Source organism: Harmonia axyridis, chromosome 7 (assembly GCF_914767665.1).
Source record: "Harmonia axyridis chromosome 7, icHarAxyr1.1, whole genome shotgun sequence".
Lineage (NCBI taxonomy): Eukaryota > Metazoa > Arthropoda > Insecta > Coleoptera > Coccinellidae > Harmonia > Harmonia axyridis.
Window position 1 is genome coordinate 10153981 of NC_059507.1, and position 17439 is coordinate 10171419.

Sequence of the window (17439 nt, forward strand, 5' to 3'; positions counted from 1 at the left end):
GAAAAATTTGAAATTGGTACTTTTTCGAATTTACTTTATGAAAAACAACCATATATGCAATCTTTAAATGATCGAATTAAAAAAAAAGTGAACAAAGTGTGATTTTCAACATGTCTTGAATGTCCGTTATTGGTCGACTATGGAAAAATCTCTGAGATTTATATGCTTATTCTGAAACATTTTTTATTTTGATAAAATGAATTGGAAGTATAACATTAATAATAAATAAGAGTCTAACTTATATACCATTAGATGTTTAACATCTAACCTCATACTATTCAAATTTTAGAACTGGTCGGTCTTAAAAGAATTATTCTGTACAAACCTTAGAATATAGATACAATTGTAGATATTAATGTTCTAAGGTACAATACAAACTATACCTATTGCTTGGATATGAAATATCGACGTTGTCGAAACGGCGTTAAATTTAAATAAAAATTCCGTGGATACGAATGTGGTTGCTCCAAGCAAAATCATTACTTGAGGTTATTTTTGATACCAGTTGCGACAGATTTTTGAATAACAATTACAGACTTTTCAAACAAATATTTTATACACGTTATTTTGGAGATAACGTATTTAGAATACACCATTAAACAGTCTTTGATTAAACATTCACTGTTAGGGTATAATAAAGTTGATATATTTAATTATCAATCGCGCCTAAATTCCTTCGATATTCCTCTACATAAAACTTGTTATCCTTCAAAATGAAAAATTTCAAATACTTCTGATCAGACCATTTAGGGAGAAAAAGGAACACTGAATTTTTGAATCTTATTGGATGAAATGAAAATCGATCAATGTCAGTTGACACAAACAAATCGTAATAATTGTACCGAAAACTATCTTATTAGAATTGCAGAAATATTGAAAAACGTTATTTAACTTCGAACCAAATTTCTGATAACATATTAAAATAACTGTCTCAATGAAACATGAAATAAGTTTCTTTTAGTTCGTTTAGGCGGGGATAATTTCAAATCAGACATTTTGCCTAATAGAAATGTCAGTAGGACTTAACGTTTTTTGTATTAAGTGGTACTTTTTTGTTTGAAGGTTTTTGTGTTCGTTTTATAGTCCGTAAATATTTTGAACTTGGATTTTCCTAAAATTGTAACCAACTTACGAGATATACAATAAGGTATGTATTAATAATTTGTGGAATATATCATTTTTTATTAACAGATAGGTCATTGATAGTGAAATAGATTTGAACGACTTTCGAGTACTAGTAATGATTATTTTGCTTCTAATTGTTCAATCTATCTGAATCATTTTTATTTTGGTAGCTAGAAAGTGAATATCAAAAGAAAATATAACTCAAATCCAAATATACGGAGTAAATGTTATTATTTCATTACCATTGTAAACGAGACCGGAACTAAATATATAGTGTTACATTGATAATAACAAATTTATTCATTTTGTTCGCGAAAATTCATATTTTGGCGCAAAGGCACTACATTATCCTCTTCTAAACAGTTTTTCCTGGAAAGAATTTCAGTTCTTGGATTATTTTATATTTGGTGATCAATCTATTTGAAGTGGCCTAAAAAAAACAAAAGTTCCATAGTTTGGCAATTCTATTATCTACTCTTTTTGTTTGACTGCTTAACAGCACCTAGAGTGCATATTGCATCTCTAATATTATGTTGCATGACTCACTATCTTCTAAAATATTTTATTTTTTTTGAAGTAAAATGACAATTCATGTCAGGAAAATCAGTATTATTCTTTGAAAGGGGAAATGAATTGTTCAGAGGGGTTTTTGGACTTCACCAGGCATGAAATTTAATCCTTAATTTGATGACCCATTTTTCTGATACCCTATCGGTTGCTAACAATCTATACTATTTATTTTATTGAATTTCAAAGTACTTTCTTCTTAGCAAAATGGAGGACGAAGAATATAAGAAACTACCTATAGAAGATCGATGTGTTCATAAGTTATGGAAAGCTAGAGTAAACGGTTACGAAGAAGTCACTAAATTATTCAAACAAATTGATGATGAAAAATCTCCAGAATTTGGAAAATATTTAGGGTTAGTTAAGAAGTTTGTGATAGACACCAATGCCATGGGACAGGAGAAAGGCTTAGAAGCCACACTTGCTTATGTTGAAAATTATGCTCATGCTGGTAAGACAGTTTCTGAAGTAATGTCTGGGATTGTTACTAAGTGTATGGCAGCTCCGAAAGCAAAAACTAGGGAATTAGCTTTGCAAATTACTCTTATGTATATTGAAATTGAAAGACAAGAAGCAGTGCTGGAGGAATTATTGAAAGGAATGGAATTGAAGAATCCAAAAATTGTTGCTGCCTGTGTTGTTGCTTCTACAACGGCACTCAAAGAGTTTGGAATAAAAATAATCACTCCTAAGCCTTTGGTAAAGAAACTTCCAGCTCTCTTTGCTGATAGAGATAAAACAGTAAGAGATGAGGCAAGGCAATTGGCAATTGAAATGTATAGATGGATGGGACCTGCTTTAAGGTAAATAATATATACATACACAGTCCCTCAATCTCACTTTTTTTATATAAACAAAAACTTTTATCTTATAACCTTCTCAAGTGTTTCTTCTTCAGTATTTTATCAGGTTTGTATGCATTTATATTGGGTTTTAATATTAGTTCGCACTCAAAAATATCTGCTCTTCCAAGTACTTTCTCTATCTTTATTACTGCATATTCCTCTCATGTTGTACTTGGTACAACAAGTAATTTTTGCACAAGATTAAAGTGGATAAATCTTGAAATTAATTTTCAGACCACAACTTTCAACCCTTCAACCTCTTCAAATTACTGAATTGGAAGCAGAGTTTTCCAAAATTGAAGGCCAAAAGGTCCAGCCTACAAGATATATTAAATCTCAACAACAAAAACAAGCCAAAATCAAAGCAGAGGCAGAAGCTGCAGAAGGTAAATTCTTTTTTTTTATATCAGGATTAGATTGTGATCTTATGAATCTTTTTCAGATTGTGAAGAAGAAGACGAGGAAGAAGATGCTCCTCAAATCGATTCTTATGACCTTGCCGATCCAGTGGATATTTTGTCTAAGCTCCCAAAAGATTTTTATGAAAAATTGGAAGCAAAAAAATGGCAAGAGAGGAAGGAATCTTTAGAGTTATTGGAGAATCTCTTGAAAACTCCAAAATTGGAAAATGGAGAATATGGTGACCTTGTTAGGGCTCTTAAAAAGGTATGCTTTCATGATATCTGATTATTGCATTAAGACCCCTCATTAAACTATGCCTTGTTATTGTTTTTTTTTAGATAATCCAAAAAGACAGCAATGTGATATGTGTGGCTCTAGCAGCAAAATGTTATGCCTCATTAGCTTCTAGTTTGAAGAAGAGGTTTCAAACTTATGCTGGAGCAGTGATACCAGCTTTGCTAGAGAAATTCAAAGAGAAAAAGCAAAATGTGCTCATAGCCAATAGGGAAGCAATTGATGCCATATATTTAACGGTAAAAATTATTTATTTAATTATCATTGGGATTTATTCTAAATATAATAATTTCTAGACTTCATTGGAAGCTATTTTAGAAGACACTCTTGAAGCATTGAATAATAAAAATCCGAGTGTTAAATCAGAAACAGCACTCTTTTTAGCTAGATCTCTTACTAAAACTCAACCGCAAGCACTGAATAAAAAATTATTGAAAGCCATTACCAGTGCCCTTGAAAAGAACGTAAATCAATCAGATCCTACAGTGAGGGATTCTTCATATGAGGCATTGGGTACTCTAATGAAACTTGTTGGGGAGAAAGCCATTGGACCGTTTCTTGGTGAATTGGAAAAGGATAATTTGAAAATGACGAAAATTAAAGAATTCTGTGAGAAGGTGGTTATCTCAGTTAAGGTATCCGCTCCAAAGAAGGAAAAAGCTCCTGTAACAATTAAAACTAAAGAAACTAAAAGTGAACAATCAAAACCAGCTACCAGTTCTAAAACCGTCAAGAAGGGTAAGTACATAAATATAAATATGTATTTGTACTTGGACTCAAGTAAAAACTCTGAAAGAGCTGAAGTTTGTTGGAATCATTCATGGCGCAAGTACTTTTCATCCCTTTCTGAAAGAAAATCGTTGATCCCGATGATCCTTGTTAGGATAATGGAAACATAATCATTAAAATATTCTATTATTATTGGTCTCTGTTTCAAAGTTTCAAGTCAAACTGGAGTTTTAAAGTTACATTCACACATAAAGGCTAAGAATTGAAGTTATAGTGTATTAAAACTTGCTGTTTACAGTTCTTTGTTTACAATCTGGATACAATAAACAATAGTGAATGCTAAAATCATTGAAGAAAAAAATTTCTAATAGTTTTTTAATTTTTTTTTGTACTGTTGAAAATTTGAGTGAAATATGTAAATGCAAATATTTGTGAATGATTTAATTTCTAGGCGCGGAGAATGCGAAGAAAAAACCTCAAATCTCCTCTGGTTCAGCTACTATAGTTAAAAGTAAAGGTGCCAAAGGTTTGAGTAGTAAAATTAACAATAAACCTATAGAAAGAGAATTGAGTGATGAAGAAGTTGATTCATTGATTGCCGACAAAATCAGTGCCAATATTATAAGTGATATTGCAAGTGCAAATTGGAAGTCAAGGTATCTACACATTTGTCAGATTCCTACTTTCTAATTTTTAGAAAACGATAACACTTGAGCTTCAGCTACAATTTTATGTCGTACATTTCAGACTTGCTGCGGTGGAACAGCTTCAATCTGAAATTCAAACACAAGAATCTAAGGACTTGCCATGTCAAGCTTTGGTCAAGTTCATTTCACGCAAACCTGGACTCAAAGATACGAATTTTCAAGTATTAAAAGCTAAACTTGACCTCATGAAATATTTGGTAGAAAACTGCACTTTCAGCGTAACCGTTGCAGATTGTTGTTTGAATGATCTTACCGAGAAGTTTGGGGACCCTAAAAATGGTAATACGATATCAGTCGTAATTTCGGCAATAGCGGAAGCAGCTGGATTTCCTCATGTGGCTAACGTAGTACTGGATTTTGCTGTGACCCAGAAAAGTCCTAAGGTTACATCGGAAGCTTTTCTCTGGTTATCTAATGCCATATTAGAATTTGGATTCGCGTAAGTGTTATTAACTATGTTTTGATACGTTATTGGGGTAAAAGTTCAATTGATACCTCTTTTATTGCTTCTTAGTCTTATCGACACTAGAAAATTTTGTGATCACTTTCTGATTCACTGAAAAATGTGTTAATTTATGCTTCAGTATTTGATCTAATTAGAACCTTATTTATTTATTATAATCGAATAGAAATTGCGATATTTTATGGTCGTGTTATTTGATTATAAAATAATATTAATTTCTCTATTTCAGTATCGTAATAAGTTCATTACAGTTCTAAAAACAGTGCTGTAATGAACTCATTACAGCATCGTTTTCAGTTATATTTTTCGGTTTGTGGTTGTATATATTGACTTCCAATCCTATCAAATTTCAACAAACGTTAATGTCAAAATAATATAATTCGGATATAGTGAAATGATTTGCAACATTAATCGCAATTTCTCTTAATTCTGGTGGTGTTAAATCAATTTCGAATTTAATGAGTAATTGTAAATTATTTCAAAATTCTAAACGTACGATCCATATCCAAATTCCGTAATCTGTCAATGTTTGTAACAGTCACACCAACTGCAATGATACAATACAAATGTCACTAGGATATTCAATCTAAATTTTTCATTTAATTTCGACAATAACTCACAAAACTAGACTGAAATAGAGAAAATATCGTCTAATACTCGTTGCAGAAGGCAATTCCAACACTCATGCGTTCGCATTCGTGTTAGAATAGAAGCCCATTCTGCAACTTGTTTTAGAATATACTATTATTTGCCAAATTGGACTTGAATAAAATCAACAAATAACAAATCTTGAAATTTCTGAGATCTCAATGTTTCTTGTTTTCTTATTCTGAATTTGATGAAATTTCACTATCTTGTTTCATCTATTTAAATTTTTATGAAATTTGGCATGGGTATTTGGATTGTTTTGTAAACTCATTAGCAGCCTATTTTGACCCTAGCAGGTTTTCGTTGACATATTAAATCAATAAAAATGACAATACTATGTCATTCTGATATAATTCACTTTGGAATTAGCAGAGTTTTTATATTCATTTCAGAAATTTGAATACGAAAGTTCTCATCGATCACAGTAAAAAGGCCTTGGCTTCTGCAAATCCAGCTGTTCGCCAAGCAGCAATATCTCTATTAGGGACCATGTATCTTTATATTGGACCATCCCTGATAGTTTGTTTCGAAAGTGAAAAGGCTACTCTGAGGGAACAGATTCAAGCTGAATTTGATAAACATGACGGCGAACAGGCTCCAGCACCATCAAGAGGTATAATCATGGTCAATTCAGTGGATCAATTTATGAATATAAATTTTTTTTATTCAGGTGTGACAAAGTCTGAAAGTGTGGCTACTCTAGATAACCTAGAAGATGCTGAAGAGGGAGAAGAAGCTCCAGTTGTGAATATACAAGATATTCTACCTAGGATAGATATCAGTTCTCAAATAACAGAAACTTTAATTAATGAAATGTCTGATAAGAATTGGAAGGTGAGAAATGAAGCTCTTACAAAAGTGAGCACCATCATACAAGAAGCTAAGCTGATTAAACCGAATATTGGAAATTTACCACAAGCACTATCAGAGAGGCTTGGCGATAGCAATACCAAAATTGCACAGTTATCGACGAATTTATGTGAAGCATTAGCCAAGGCTATGGGTCCTCCCATTAAGCAGCATGTTAGAACCTTATTACCTGGAATATTGCAAGGTAGGAAAATATAGACAGTGTAGATAATATTGTCCGATTTATAAGAATCGTCATAGATCTGAGACTTTTAAGAAGTCTAGAGTTTTTGAGCGCTCATTCATTCATCTGCAGTTTGGAAATTACCAAAAAAATAAATTTCGGACAGCCATATTCAAGGAACACTTTGCGGCATTTTGCCTATTAAGATCTAAAGCTATTCTGCAAATTTCAATTTCGAAAGTTATTTCATTTCTTCCATCATTAGGTCTCGGAGATAACAAAGCTTGGATGAGAACAGCAGCTTTAGACGCAATGAATGCCTTCGCAGATCAAGGAGGTTACAAAGAATTCTTCGAAGGTGAAATGATCGGTGATGCCCTCAAAACTGGCTCACCAGTTCTACGTTCCGAATTGTGGGCTTGGCTTGGGGATAAGATGCCTAAAAGTAATCTAATATTAGCAAGTTTCAGAATTTTTATTCACTCAATTCCTTTTAGTACCATTAAAAACAATACCAAAGGATGAACTCACAATTTGTATTCCGTATCTTTATAATAATTTAGAAGATCGAAATGCAGATGTAAGAAAGAATGCTCAGGAAGCCATATTAGGTTTCATGATCCATACAAGTTATGAATCTATGTTGAAACAAACTGAAAAACTGAAGGTAAGGTTGAGTTTGAAGTAGAAAATTTTGCATGTACTCCTTGTTGCTCAATTTGCCTATTTCTATAGTGTATTACCCTATATGTACCAACTCCCATAGGGCGTCTATGACATGACATCATCAATGACGTCATTATGATAGCTAAAATGGCGGGTAATTTGAATTACGTGGTCTTATGCATCTCTTGCATACACCCTTTTTAATTGAGTGGTATAATGTCACCTACTTATTTGTAGCCTGGATCCAAGAACGTTATTGTGGCTCTTCTGGAAAAAGTAAGGCCAAATTTACCAGTTAAAGCTTTACCTAAAATGCCCCCACCTGAAAAAGAAGTTAAAAGCGTAAAGGGTACAAAACCCGTTGCAAATGCCAAAAATGCAGTTAAACCAAAAGTATGTAAACGTAGATCATATAATGTTGATTTCTTTTATCTGTATCCTTATTGTAGAGCGCAAACGTAGCAAGACAGTCTACAGTACCTAGCCGTAAGAAAGAGGACGATGTTGATACGTCTCCTTTATTGGTTGTAAATAATATGAAACATCAAAGAACTATCGACGAATCAAAACTGAAAGTACTGAAGTGGAATTTCACTACACCTAGAGAAGAATTTGTTGAATTGCTCAGAGAACAGATGACTAATGCTAATGTTAATAGGACCTTGCTAGCCAATATGTTCCATTCCGATTTTAGGTGAATATATCTTTGTGTTACTGAATTTTTATCGATAACCATTGTGATATTATTGAATTTTGCAGATATCATCTGAAAGCCATTGAATCTCTGAACGAAGATCTGGCAGAAAACGGTTTAGCCCTAATTTCTAATCTTGACTTGATACTAAAATGGTTAACTTTAAGATTCTTTGATACAAATCCTTCAGTGCTATTGAAAGGTTTAGATTATCTGAATTTAGTATTTGAGATGCTAATCGACAACCATTATAGACTTCAGGAGAATGAAGCTTCATCATTCATACCATATTTGATAGTTAAGGTAGGAAATATGTATAATCTTCTGCTTGAATGCAATCAGTTATTTTTGAGAACGATATAAATTAATTTGACAAAAGAAATATGTTATTGAATTTGCAACACAAGCTCTGAAGATTTGAATGATTCACCTCTATTATAAAAAACTGGGTTTACGGTTACATCAATTTAAAATAAACACGTGTTTATCGCATTTTCATTTGGATTTCCAATAAAGTATGCTAGTTATTTTGAGTCTGATATGATTAATTTTCACTAAAGGAAGGTAATTAAAAAAACAACATTGAATTCTAACCTCAAACAGATAGCTATAGCGATGTTGTAAGATTTTCGGAATCCCTATTCCACCAATTCATCTGGATTATGTTTGTTTGATTTTTAGATTGGTGATCCAAAAGATGCAGTTCGAAATAGTGTGAAAGCACTCTTCAGACAAATTGCATTTGTTTATCCAGTTAGTAGGTTATTTACTTGTATTATGGAAGGTTTGAAATCCAAGAATGCTAGACAGAGAGCAGAATGTTTGGATGTTATGGGATCAATGATTGAACTGGATGGTAAGATATCATCTTTAATAACTGTTAAATGATCGAAGATGTAACATAAAATTGAAGTGGAACGAAAAAAAAAAGGGCGGAAAGCACCGATATATGCAGTCAGGAGCTTAAAAGAATTATTTCTAAAAGAATAATCAATAAATTTTCTGTACAGATTTTCTTTAATTATCAATATATTGCTTGGATTGTATTGGTTCTTGTATATATTATAGGTATAACAATATGTGTACCGTCACCAACTGCTTGTCTGAAAGAAGTGGCCAAACAGATCTCAGATCGTGATAATTCTGTGAGAAACGCTGCTCTGAATTGTGCTGTACAAGCTTATTTGATTGTGGGAGAAAAAATTTACAAGATGGTGGGAAATGTGAGTAAAAAATATTTTTATTAATAATTTTTATATTATTCATAATAATGGGTCAAAAGTTCACAAAATCGTGATACTACAAAGTTTTGATAGGTATGAAGTTATACTTGATTTGAGTTGTCAGTGTCTTTAAACTAACCTCAATAGAAAGTGGTTGTAATCTACTCTGAAGAGACAAACATAGTATTTTCTTCCAAACTTTAGTGAAGATTACGAAAATTATAACACTTCGAAGAAATTTAGGTACATGCTTTTTTTTTTAGTTAAAATCTCAAACTTACATTTTAACGCAAGCAATTTTTGAATGTTTGAATCCTAGTATTCTATATCATATCAGGATAAAAGAGACTATTATCTACTATCTTTCGTTTTCTCTTTTTGTATCTTCTTTTTTTTTCGAAAGCCTAGTTTGTTCAATCTCAAAAAAATGAGGAAAGCAATGTTGTGAAGTAGAAAGCTTGTGTTCGTTTGTTGGAGACTGCATAACTGTATATGTATATGTTATTCTCCAAGAGTGCGCCAATGGCGAATGCATGACAAATATAACTTTTTTTTAATATTCTATTTCTATGGTTCTGATTATGCTATCAACCCGAAATATTGAACAATCTTGACATGGTTATTCTATACAGGGTGAGTTAATAGTGCTTGTACGGTCGGATATAACTCTCGAAAATTTTGGGCTAGAAGAATGACGGAATCGACAGTACTCAGCTTAAATTATTTTTTATTTTTCAGGCCGCTCCCAATGTGTTGAAACACGATACCACTGTTTTTTTTTTTTTAATGAGAATGTCCAATTTTCATATCCTATTCATAATCTCGATGAAATTCTGATTCACTTGTCATCATTTATCTGTGGTTCTTTTAGACGTAGGCCACTTTTTTCGACGAATATCATGGATACAGAGATTTAAACTAATGATCAAATCTTGAAAACCGTTCGAGATAATTGTACGATTCTTCTTTATCGAATTCCCGAAATATATTCAAGTTTTCTGCAAATGTAGGTATGACTCTACAGGTGGTCCGAAAGACGCTGTGATTTAAAAAAAAATGACCTTTCAAAAATGTCAATATTTCCGGATTCGAACCTACCCTGTAAATTTCAAGTTTCTAGGTCTTTCCGTTCAAGAGTTATCGTGTATACGACCGGCCATAATCGAATTTGAGGAGGGAATCTTCAGTGAGTCAAACCTCAAAATTCGAAAATTACAGACATTGTGATGAAATGATGGAATTACATACAAGCATTATTATTTTCCTCTTGTTGTGATGAAAGTATGAGTTTATTTTCATTTTCCGTCTTAACATTTCCCTTTTTGGTATTCGATTATTGATATTTCTGAATAATGAAAATAATCAGTCAGAATTATCAAGATGGCTGCAGCGATCGGACGTTCTGCTGAACTCGATTCGAATTTTTCAAAACGTCAAAGCGAATGTGAAAAAATTTGTGAATATTGTATTAAAAATGCCGTAGAATGTGAACTGTGCCTCAAAAATAGTGAGACTTCTCGCCATGCTCACTTAAAGCATGACGCAAACAAAATAATACACTGTCCAGATACGTCTTCCCGCAATATTTTGATCGAAGAAAATCCACCATCTGAAATTAAGATCCTTCAAGTGAGGATGGATTTTTTGGAAAAATTGATCATTGAAAACCAGAACAAGATTCTTTTATTGATGCACAATCACGAATTTTTACTTAGAAAAAACAGAGTTAGAAAACGGAAGAAATCAAAGGTAAACATGTTCTCTGATAATTGGAACGTAAGTCATACAAAAAAAAATGTTATCGGCGATTCATATTCTAAACATGCAATTTTAACGACTTTCCAGTTCTTCTGTTATGTACTAGAACTAAGATGCATCTCAACTAGAACTACCATCTCAATGACAAATGAACTTCTGACGGTGACAGATCAATGACGTACCTTTTAGTTCATTATATTTTTCCTTGATTACTTTTGGTTCAATACAATAAGAATATTTGCACCTAAAAACTTAGAACAGGGATTCTACTCATGAGAAAGCCCAAACCACTTGCTAAAAAGCATTCCTGCTTTGCGATCATCTAAAGTGTGAATAACATTTTTTTGTTCCAAAGGAATTTTATGTGGACCGCTCGAATTTGCAGCGATAATATGGGAAAGATCCTAAAATAGCAAAAATTAGAAGATTTCATTTATATATATATATATAATTGTTGCTTTATTTTTTCTTGAAACTGAATTATTGTTGTTTAAAAAATTTTATGTAAACTCAGTCTCTGATACCAGCAGATTTTGCTGTTTGGGAGAGAGGAATGAATGAATAAATAAAAATTCAAAAGCTGTTCAGGACATTCTGAAATGTTTTTTGAATAGATCTCCCATGTCAAGAGGAATTGTATTTTCATAAAAATTTTCATTTTTTGGAATAAATGCTCTATTTTCACTTTCTAAATTAGGCAAAGGCTCAGCCAACTCTAGAACAGGTCCAATTATTGTATTGATTATATTTATTTCTTCGTCGTCATAAAAAATGAATGGAATAACTCTCAAATCCATGATCAATGTTTGGAAGGTGTTGCCTTATCTATGGGTGTTGCAATAAAAGAGTAATAGTATCGAAGGGCGAAAGCAAACTTAGAAATTAAAATCTATAATATAACAGAAAGTCATTTTTAATCATAACATAACCTTCAAGAAGGAACCACAGAACTGACAGTCAAAAAAAGGAGCAACCCGTTCAGCAGAGAAAATCAACGTTACCAAACTGATACCTATCAGTAGCGGAGCTACTTACGCTACCGATCTTTCTGCTGAAAGCGCCCAATGATCATCCATTGGAACAATTCGAAAAAAGATTCTGACTTCTTGAAATTCTTATAGTGTAGGACTTTTGTACATTCCAGAACATTTGAAAGTCCTATAAAACACTGCAGGTTTTTTTATAATTCATTATCTCACGAATTATTTGTTCCAATTCAAAATTTCATAATTCAGAATTAATACAAACTGTAAAGTATGGGAAACATCAACAAACACATCCTGTTGTATGATAGTGGTTTGTTCATCTAGATTACCAAACATTTGACTCGAAACGATTTTCATCAATTCTAAAAACCACAAAACACGCTTGAGATGATTCAACATAATCGAACGCTGTAAACAAACTAAATGACAGATGGCGCTCAAACTCGGCGTGAGAATAGGGGACAGTTGTGCCAACCTAGCGATAAAAAAATTTTTGAAAACCTTTTAGGGGTTTTTTTTCAAATGATCAATTCCCAGTACTTTCTTGGTATAGTTACTAAGTAAATAAAAAGTAGAATAGTGTTACTGCTATAATGTTTTTAAAAATAAGGATTGTCGGAATGAAAAAGAAACAACCTTCAACTGTATGAAATATTTAGAGATTTCACAACTGCTCAAGCTTAACTATGTAGCTTCTAGATCAATGAATAGTTTTAATATTATTTTTTCAGATCTCTGATAAAGACTTGTCAATGTTAGAAGAACGTATTAAAAGGGCAAAGAAAAACCCTGTGAAATCTCCTGTAAAAGCAGAAACAACACAACAGTTTTCATCCACCAACAAAGTGGTAAACCAGGTTAACACCAATTTTGATACCAATAATACTTACCATAAAGAAGCTTATAGTAATGGAGATGAGCAGGATGAAGAAGACGAAGAAGAGTTGAGTTTGCCACCTGTAACGTGAGTTAATATATCATTTAATTTCTTGGATTAAAGATCTTGAAAATAAAGTGAATACCTTTATTTTGTCTTGTAATAATTCAAAAATGTGTTATTTTTATTTGGCAGACTACCTCCACAAGTAACACCTAAACCAAAAGAGATCGATGGACCTTTTAAACTTGATGTAGAATTCATGAAAGAACTTGATAAAATTCAATTGCCACAACCTAAAGTTCATTTGGAAGATATGGATTTGAATTTCCTCAAAGAGGATGTGAAAGCAACTGACATTGCTGATGATAAATCTGCAAAGTATGTGAAAATGTATTTTTCTCTACTTCTGTGGCTAATCTGTTCATTCTGCCATACCTTGTAGAACAAAATCATGCTGGAATATCTTAGTTTCACACATATTTCATGATTCTATTTCATTTTATATGTTGGTACTTGGAACTTTTCTGTCATGGATATATGTACATGTCAAATTTATGATACAGAAAATAGTTTTGCCAACCAACATTTTTCAATGCAAAAATCACCAAACAATATTTATGGAAATTTTCCATTAATTTCAATACGAATTCCGTGAATTAGAGAAAATAATACTTGTACAGAACTGCCTTCTGCACTTGTATAAATAACTATTCCATAGTAAGACTAAAATATATTTAATTTTCTCGCTCACTATTTACGGAAAACATATCAAGGAATAATTAATGAAAATTATTTTAAACGAAATAATATTTTCAGAGTTATGCCCTTATCACCTCCTATGCCAATTACTTCTGATTATCAGGTGATTTCATGTTTGAATACTTCTCGTCCAAAAGAAGTTGAGATTTTAAGTCAGATGAGCTCATCTGATATGGTTATAGCATTAGAGGTAAGTGAAAAATTGAGTAAAAGAAATTATTTATTCTGGGTGTAACTCTCATTGAATATTTCATTTATAAGAAACTATTGTTGCAAATTTGTTTTTACAGGCTTTTGAACAAATGCAAAAATTCTTGATTTCAAGCCGGAGCATTTCAATGATCGATCATGAAGATGAGTTTATGAAAGCTGCAATTAAACAGTTGGAATATTTGAGTTCTAAAGAACTAGATAGCTCCCCACTAGTTCTGAAAACTTATAGGAGCATTTTGTCTGTGATAAATCAGGTGAGTTCCATAAAATTAATAAATTTCAATTTTACACTTTTAAGAATTCCCTTGGTTGATTTAGAATGATTTTGATTTTATTCTCTTTCAGTTTTATGTGAACAAAATTCTTGGAAGGCATATATCAATTAGTGTTCTTAAAGGAATAATTCATTCTTTCATACAGTTACTAGTACAAGGAAAATTAGAAGGATGTACAGAGGGAGAAACTTACATAAGGGTTATTAACTTACATTGTTGCAAAATAATAGAGAGATCCGATCATACTAGGATCTTCTGGTAATAAATTATTGTAGTAACAATTTTTTACAAATGCTTATAGTTTACTTAACACTCAAATCTCAAGACTTCAATTTTATCAAAATAATAACACTAATCTTTTAAGGTTTGAGTGTTATTAATTTCATGAGAATTAAATAATTGAAATTTGGTAAAAAAAGTAGAGTAAAAGAATTTTAGTTGAGTGTCTTCTGAAAATAAACTATTCTTTCAGTGCCCTGATCCAGTTGTCCCAAGATTGTCTGCGCACAGAGGCATCTCCAAGACAAACAGAACTTGTAATGAAATGCTTGTGGCGAATAATCAAGCTTATGCCTCAGTGGGGCAACGAAATCCATTTCGATGAAATTTTAACTGATGTATTAAATTTTTTCAAAGAGTTTCCCCCATGTTGGTGGAAAATGCGACCGTCAGATACGCTTTTAAGAACCATCAAAACAGTGGTTCATTCAAGTGTGAAAATAAGAGGCAATGCCATTTTGCAGGATTTGGAAAAGGTTCAAGACTACAAGAACTCTGAAGTAGAGTCTTATATATTGAAACAACTGAAGGTAACTACCTTTTTATTTTATTTTTTCAGATTAAACAATAAGAAAATAAAATCGAAAATTGTTCTAACCAATCATGGCCTCTAAAAAAATTTAGATCATCATGACTTTGGCAGGTAGTGGTGTAGCGAATTTCATAAGGATATTTTTCACGACATTCGTTCATAAAGTTGTTTTTTTTACGAGTCCCAAAATTGCTTCCTTCGATCAGCATGTTCCTAGGGAACAGCCTATACAGGGTGGCCATTTGAAAACGAAACAGACGAGATTACAGACGAAATAAAGTTTTTCGATAGAAATGCTCGGACAGGTCGATTTCTGTTTCGAGGGGGACAACTTAAGATGTAGGTTACGGACGCATAGCGCTTCAACCCTTGCTGCTACAACCCCCACCCCCAATTTTTGAATAGGGAAGATGGGGTGAGTGATACCTCAATTTAAAGGTATTTTTATACTGATTTCAGCACAGTAAGTGTTTTTTCATTTTATGCATTAGTTCTCGAAATATTCATGCGTTAGTTAGTTAGGAAGGAAGCCACAGTCATGGTTGTTCTGAAGCTCAAAATGTCGATTTTTCACAAAACACTACAAGTGCCATGAAAACACTACTTCATTTTCAAATACTTAGTTAAGAATATTTCGAGAACTAATCCATAAAATGAAAAAACAATTACTGTGCTGAAATCAGTATAAAAATACCTTTAAATCGAGGTATAACTCACCCCATCTTCCTTATTCAAAATTTGGGGGTGAGGGTTGTAGTAGCAAGGGTTGAAGCGCTATGCGTCCGTAACCTACATCTTAAGTTGTCCCCCTCGAAACAGAAATCGACCTGTCCGAGCATTTCTATCGAAAAACTTTATTTCGTCTGTAATCTCGTCTGTTTCGTTTTCAAATGGCCACCCTGTATAATTTAGCTGGATGAATTTTACATTGACTATATTAGCTAATAAAAATAAACTACTATTGATTGATTCGCAGGCTCTCAAACTTGACGATGGTGAAAATCAGCCTGTTCAATCTATGAAAGTGGAGTCCAGTCCTGCTAAAAGGAATAATCTCTCTAAATCGATTCAAAATCAATTGACGGAAATATTTCAAAAAATTGGAACCAAAGACGAAACGAAGGAAGGATTGAATTTACTGTACGATTTTATACAAGAACATCCCGAGGCCGACATAGATCCATTTTTGAAAAAATGTAGTACATTTTTTCAGGGTTACATAAAGAATGCCTTGAAGGATATCAAAGAAGACAGAGAATCATCACAAAATACAATAGGTAATTATTATACTGATATTAAGATAATTTATGGTATACATCGAAATTACTTCCTTGGCCCAAAAAGGGGTTATCATAATGTCCCTTTATTGAAAGAATACATTGATATCAACGTTAATTATTGATCATTTTTAATAATTGCAGCTAATAAGGTGGTTGAAAAAGTTCAAGCTAGTATATTACCACCACCAGCTTCTGAAGAACCAGGAGACAAAGGCACTGATTATTGGAGAGATAGACTTCACATGTTTGAAAAAATGTATGGAGGAGCGAGCAAAGTAAACGAATAAAATATGAACCCCATTTTTGTAGATAACATATTATAACATTACTAGTTTTAATGTCTACTATAAAAGTTTTAAGACAAGGAATTAAAATGTTGTTTGTAAATAGTGATCCTGAGACTTTGATTAGTATTTTATTCATTAATGTGGTACTTATCCAAACATTTTTTTTAACTGTTTACTTTCTGATAATTATTAACTTTTGTACTATTGTTATTCATCTTATTATTATTAATTCGCTATTTAATCAATTTTTATCACCATATAATATTTGAATCTCCGCGTTTAGTGTTACAGGAGGAAGAAATAATGTTTTATAGTTCATAATATATTATATCTCACATGATTGAATGGCTTTCCTTTCAAGCAGTCTTTATATGAAAAAATTATGTTGAATTAAATCTCTAAAGTAAGCACGATATTTTATTTCAATGATGAACTTTAATAGGTTTAGCATTTTTGAATAAATAGGCTTTTCTCTTTTTCTTTCCTGATTTTTGACAAATAATATATAATTAAATATGCAAAAAGTATTCAGAATATTCTGTAATTGAATAGACTAAGTTAATTCAAGGCCTTGAACAGATTAATTTTCGAAAAAGGTCACTGGAAACTTAACAGAATTTGAAATATGGTTGAATTCTAACCTCAAACAGATTGCTGTAGTAAGAACGTAACCTAACATAACCTCAAACAGATTGCTATAGTAAGAACGTAATGGATCAAAGTCATAATTACAATCAAATATTAATAAGCAATGAGTTTAACATCAAAATTATCTTAACAAAAAAAGTTTAATT

At 32.1% G+C, this 17439-nt stretch overlaps 1 protein-coding gene across 2 annotated transcripts; it reads left to right on the forward strand.

Annotated features, from left to right (window-relative positions):
- The first annotated feature begins 809 nt into the window (after positions 1–809).
- LOC123683917 (protein mini spindles) lies at positions 810–17053 on the forward strand. Of its 2 annotated transcripts, XM_045622919.1 has the most exons (25): positions 810–1147; positions 1896–2495; positions 2772–2923; positions 2980–3203; positions 3278–3472; positions 3530–3971; positions 4414–4618; positions 4710–5108; positions 6173–6393; positions 6451–6834; positions 7079–7258; positions 7311–7480; positions 7717–7872; positions 7929–8173; positions 8239–8476; positions 8855–9029; positions 9242–9396; positions 12872–13104; positions 13213–13398; positions 13837–13969; positions 14070–14246; positions 14338–14525; positions 14740–15076; positions 16055–16355; positions 16500–17053. In XM_045622919.1, the coding sequence occupies exons 2-25, from the start codon at positions 1900–1902 to the stop codon at positions 16643–16645; spliced, it is 5838 nt and encodes a 1945-aa protein (XP_045478875.1). In that variant the 5' UTR covers positions 810–1147; positions 1896–1899; the 3' UTR covers positions 16646–17053. The 2 variants fall into 2 exon arrangements, with proteins under 2 accessions (XP_045478875.1, XP_045478874.1); XM_045622918.1 differs by having other exon boundaries at positions 6173–6834.
- Positions 17054–17439: the final 386 nt, after the last annotated feature.

Coding starts and splice junctions, on each gene's coding strand:
- LOC123683917 (XM_045622918.1), top strand. CDS start 1,900: ATGGAGGACGAAGAATATAAGAAACTACCTATAGAAGATCGATGTGTT. Junction 4,619..4,709: donor AGTGCAAATTGGAAGTCAAG/GTATCTACACAT, acceptor CGTACATTTCAG/ACTTGCTGCGGTGGAACAGC. Junction 8,477..8,854: donor TACCATATTTGATAGTTAAG/GTAGGAAATATG, acceptor TTTGATTTTTAG/ATTGGTGATCCAAAAGATGC.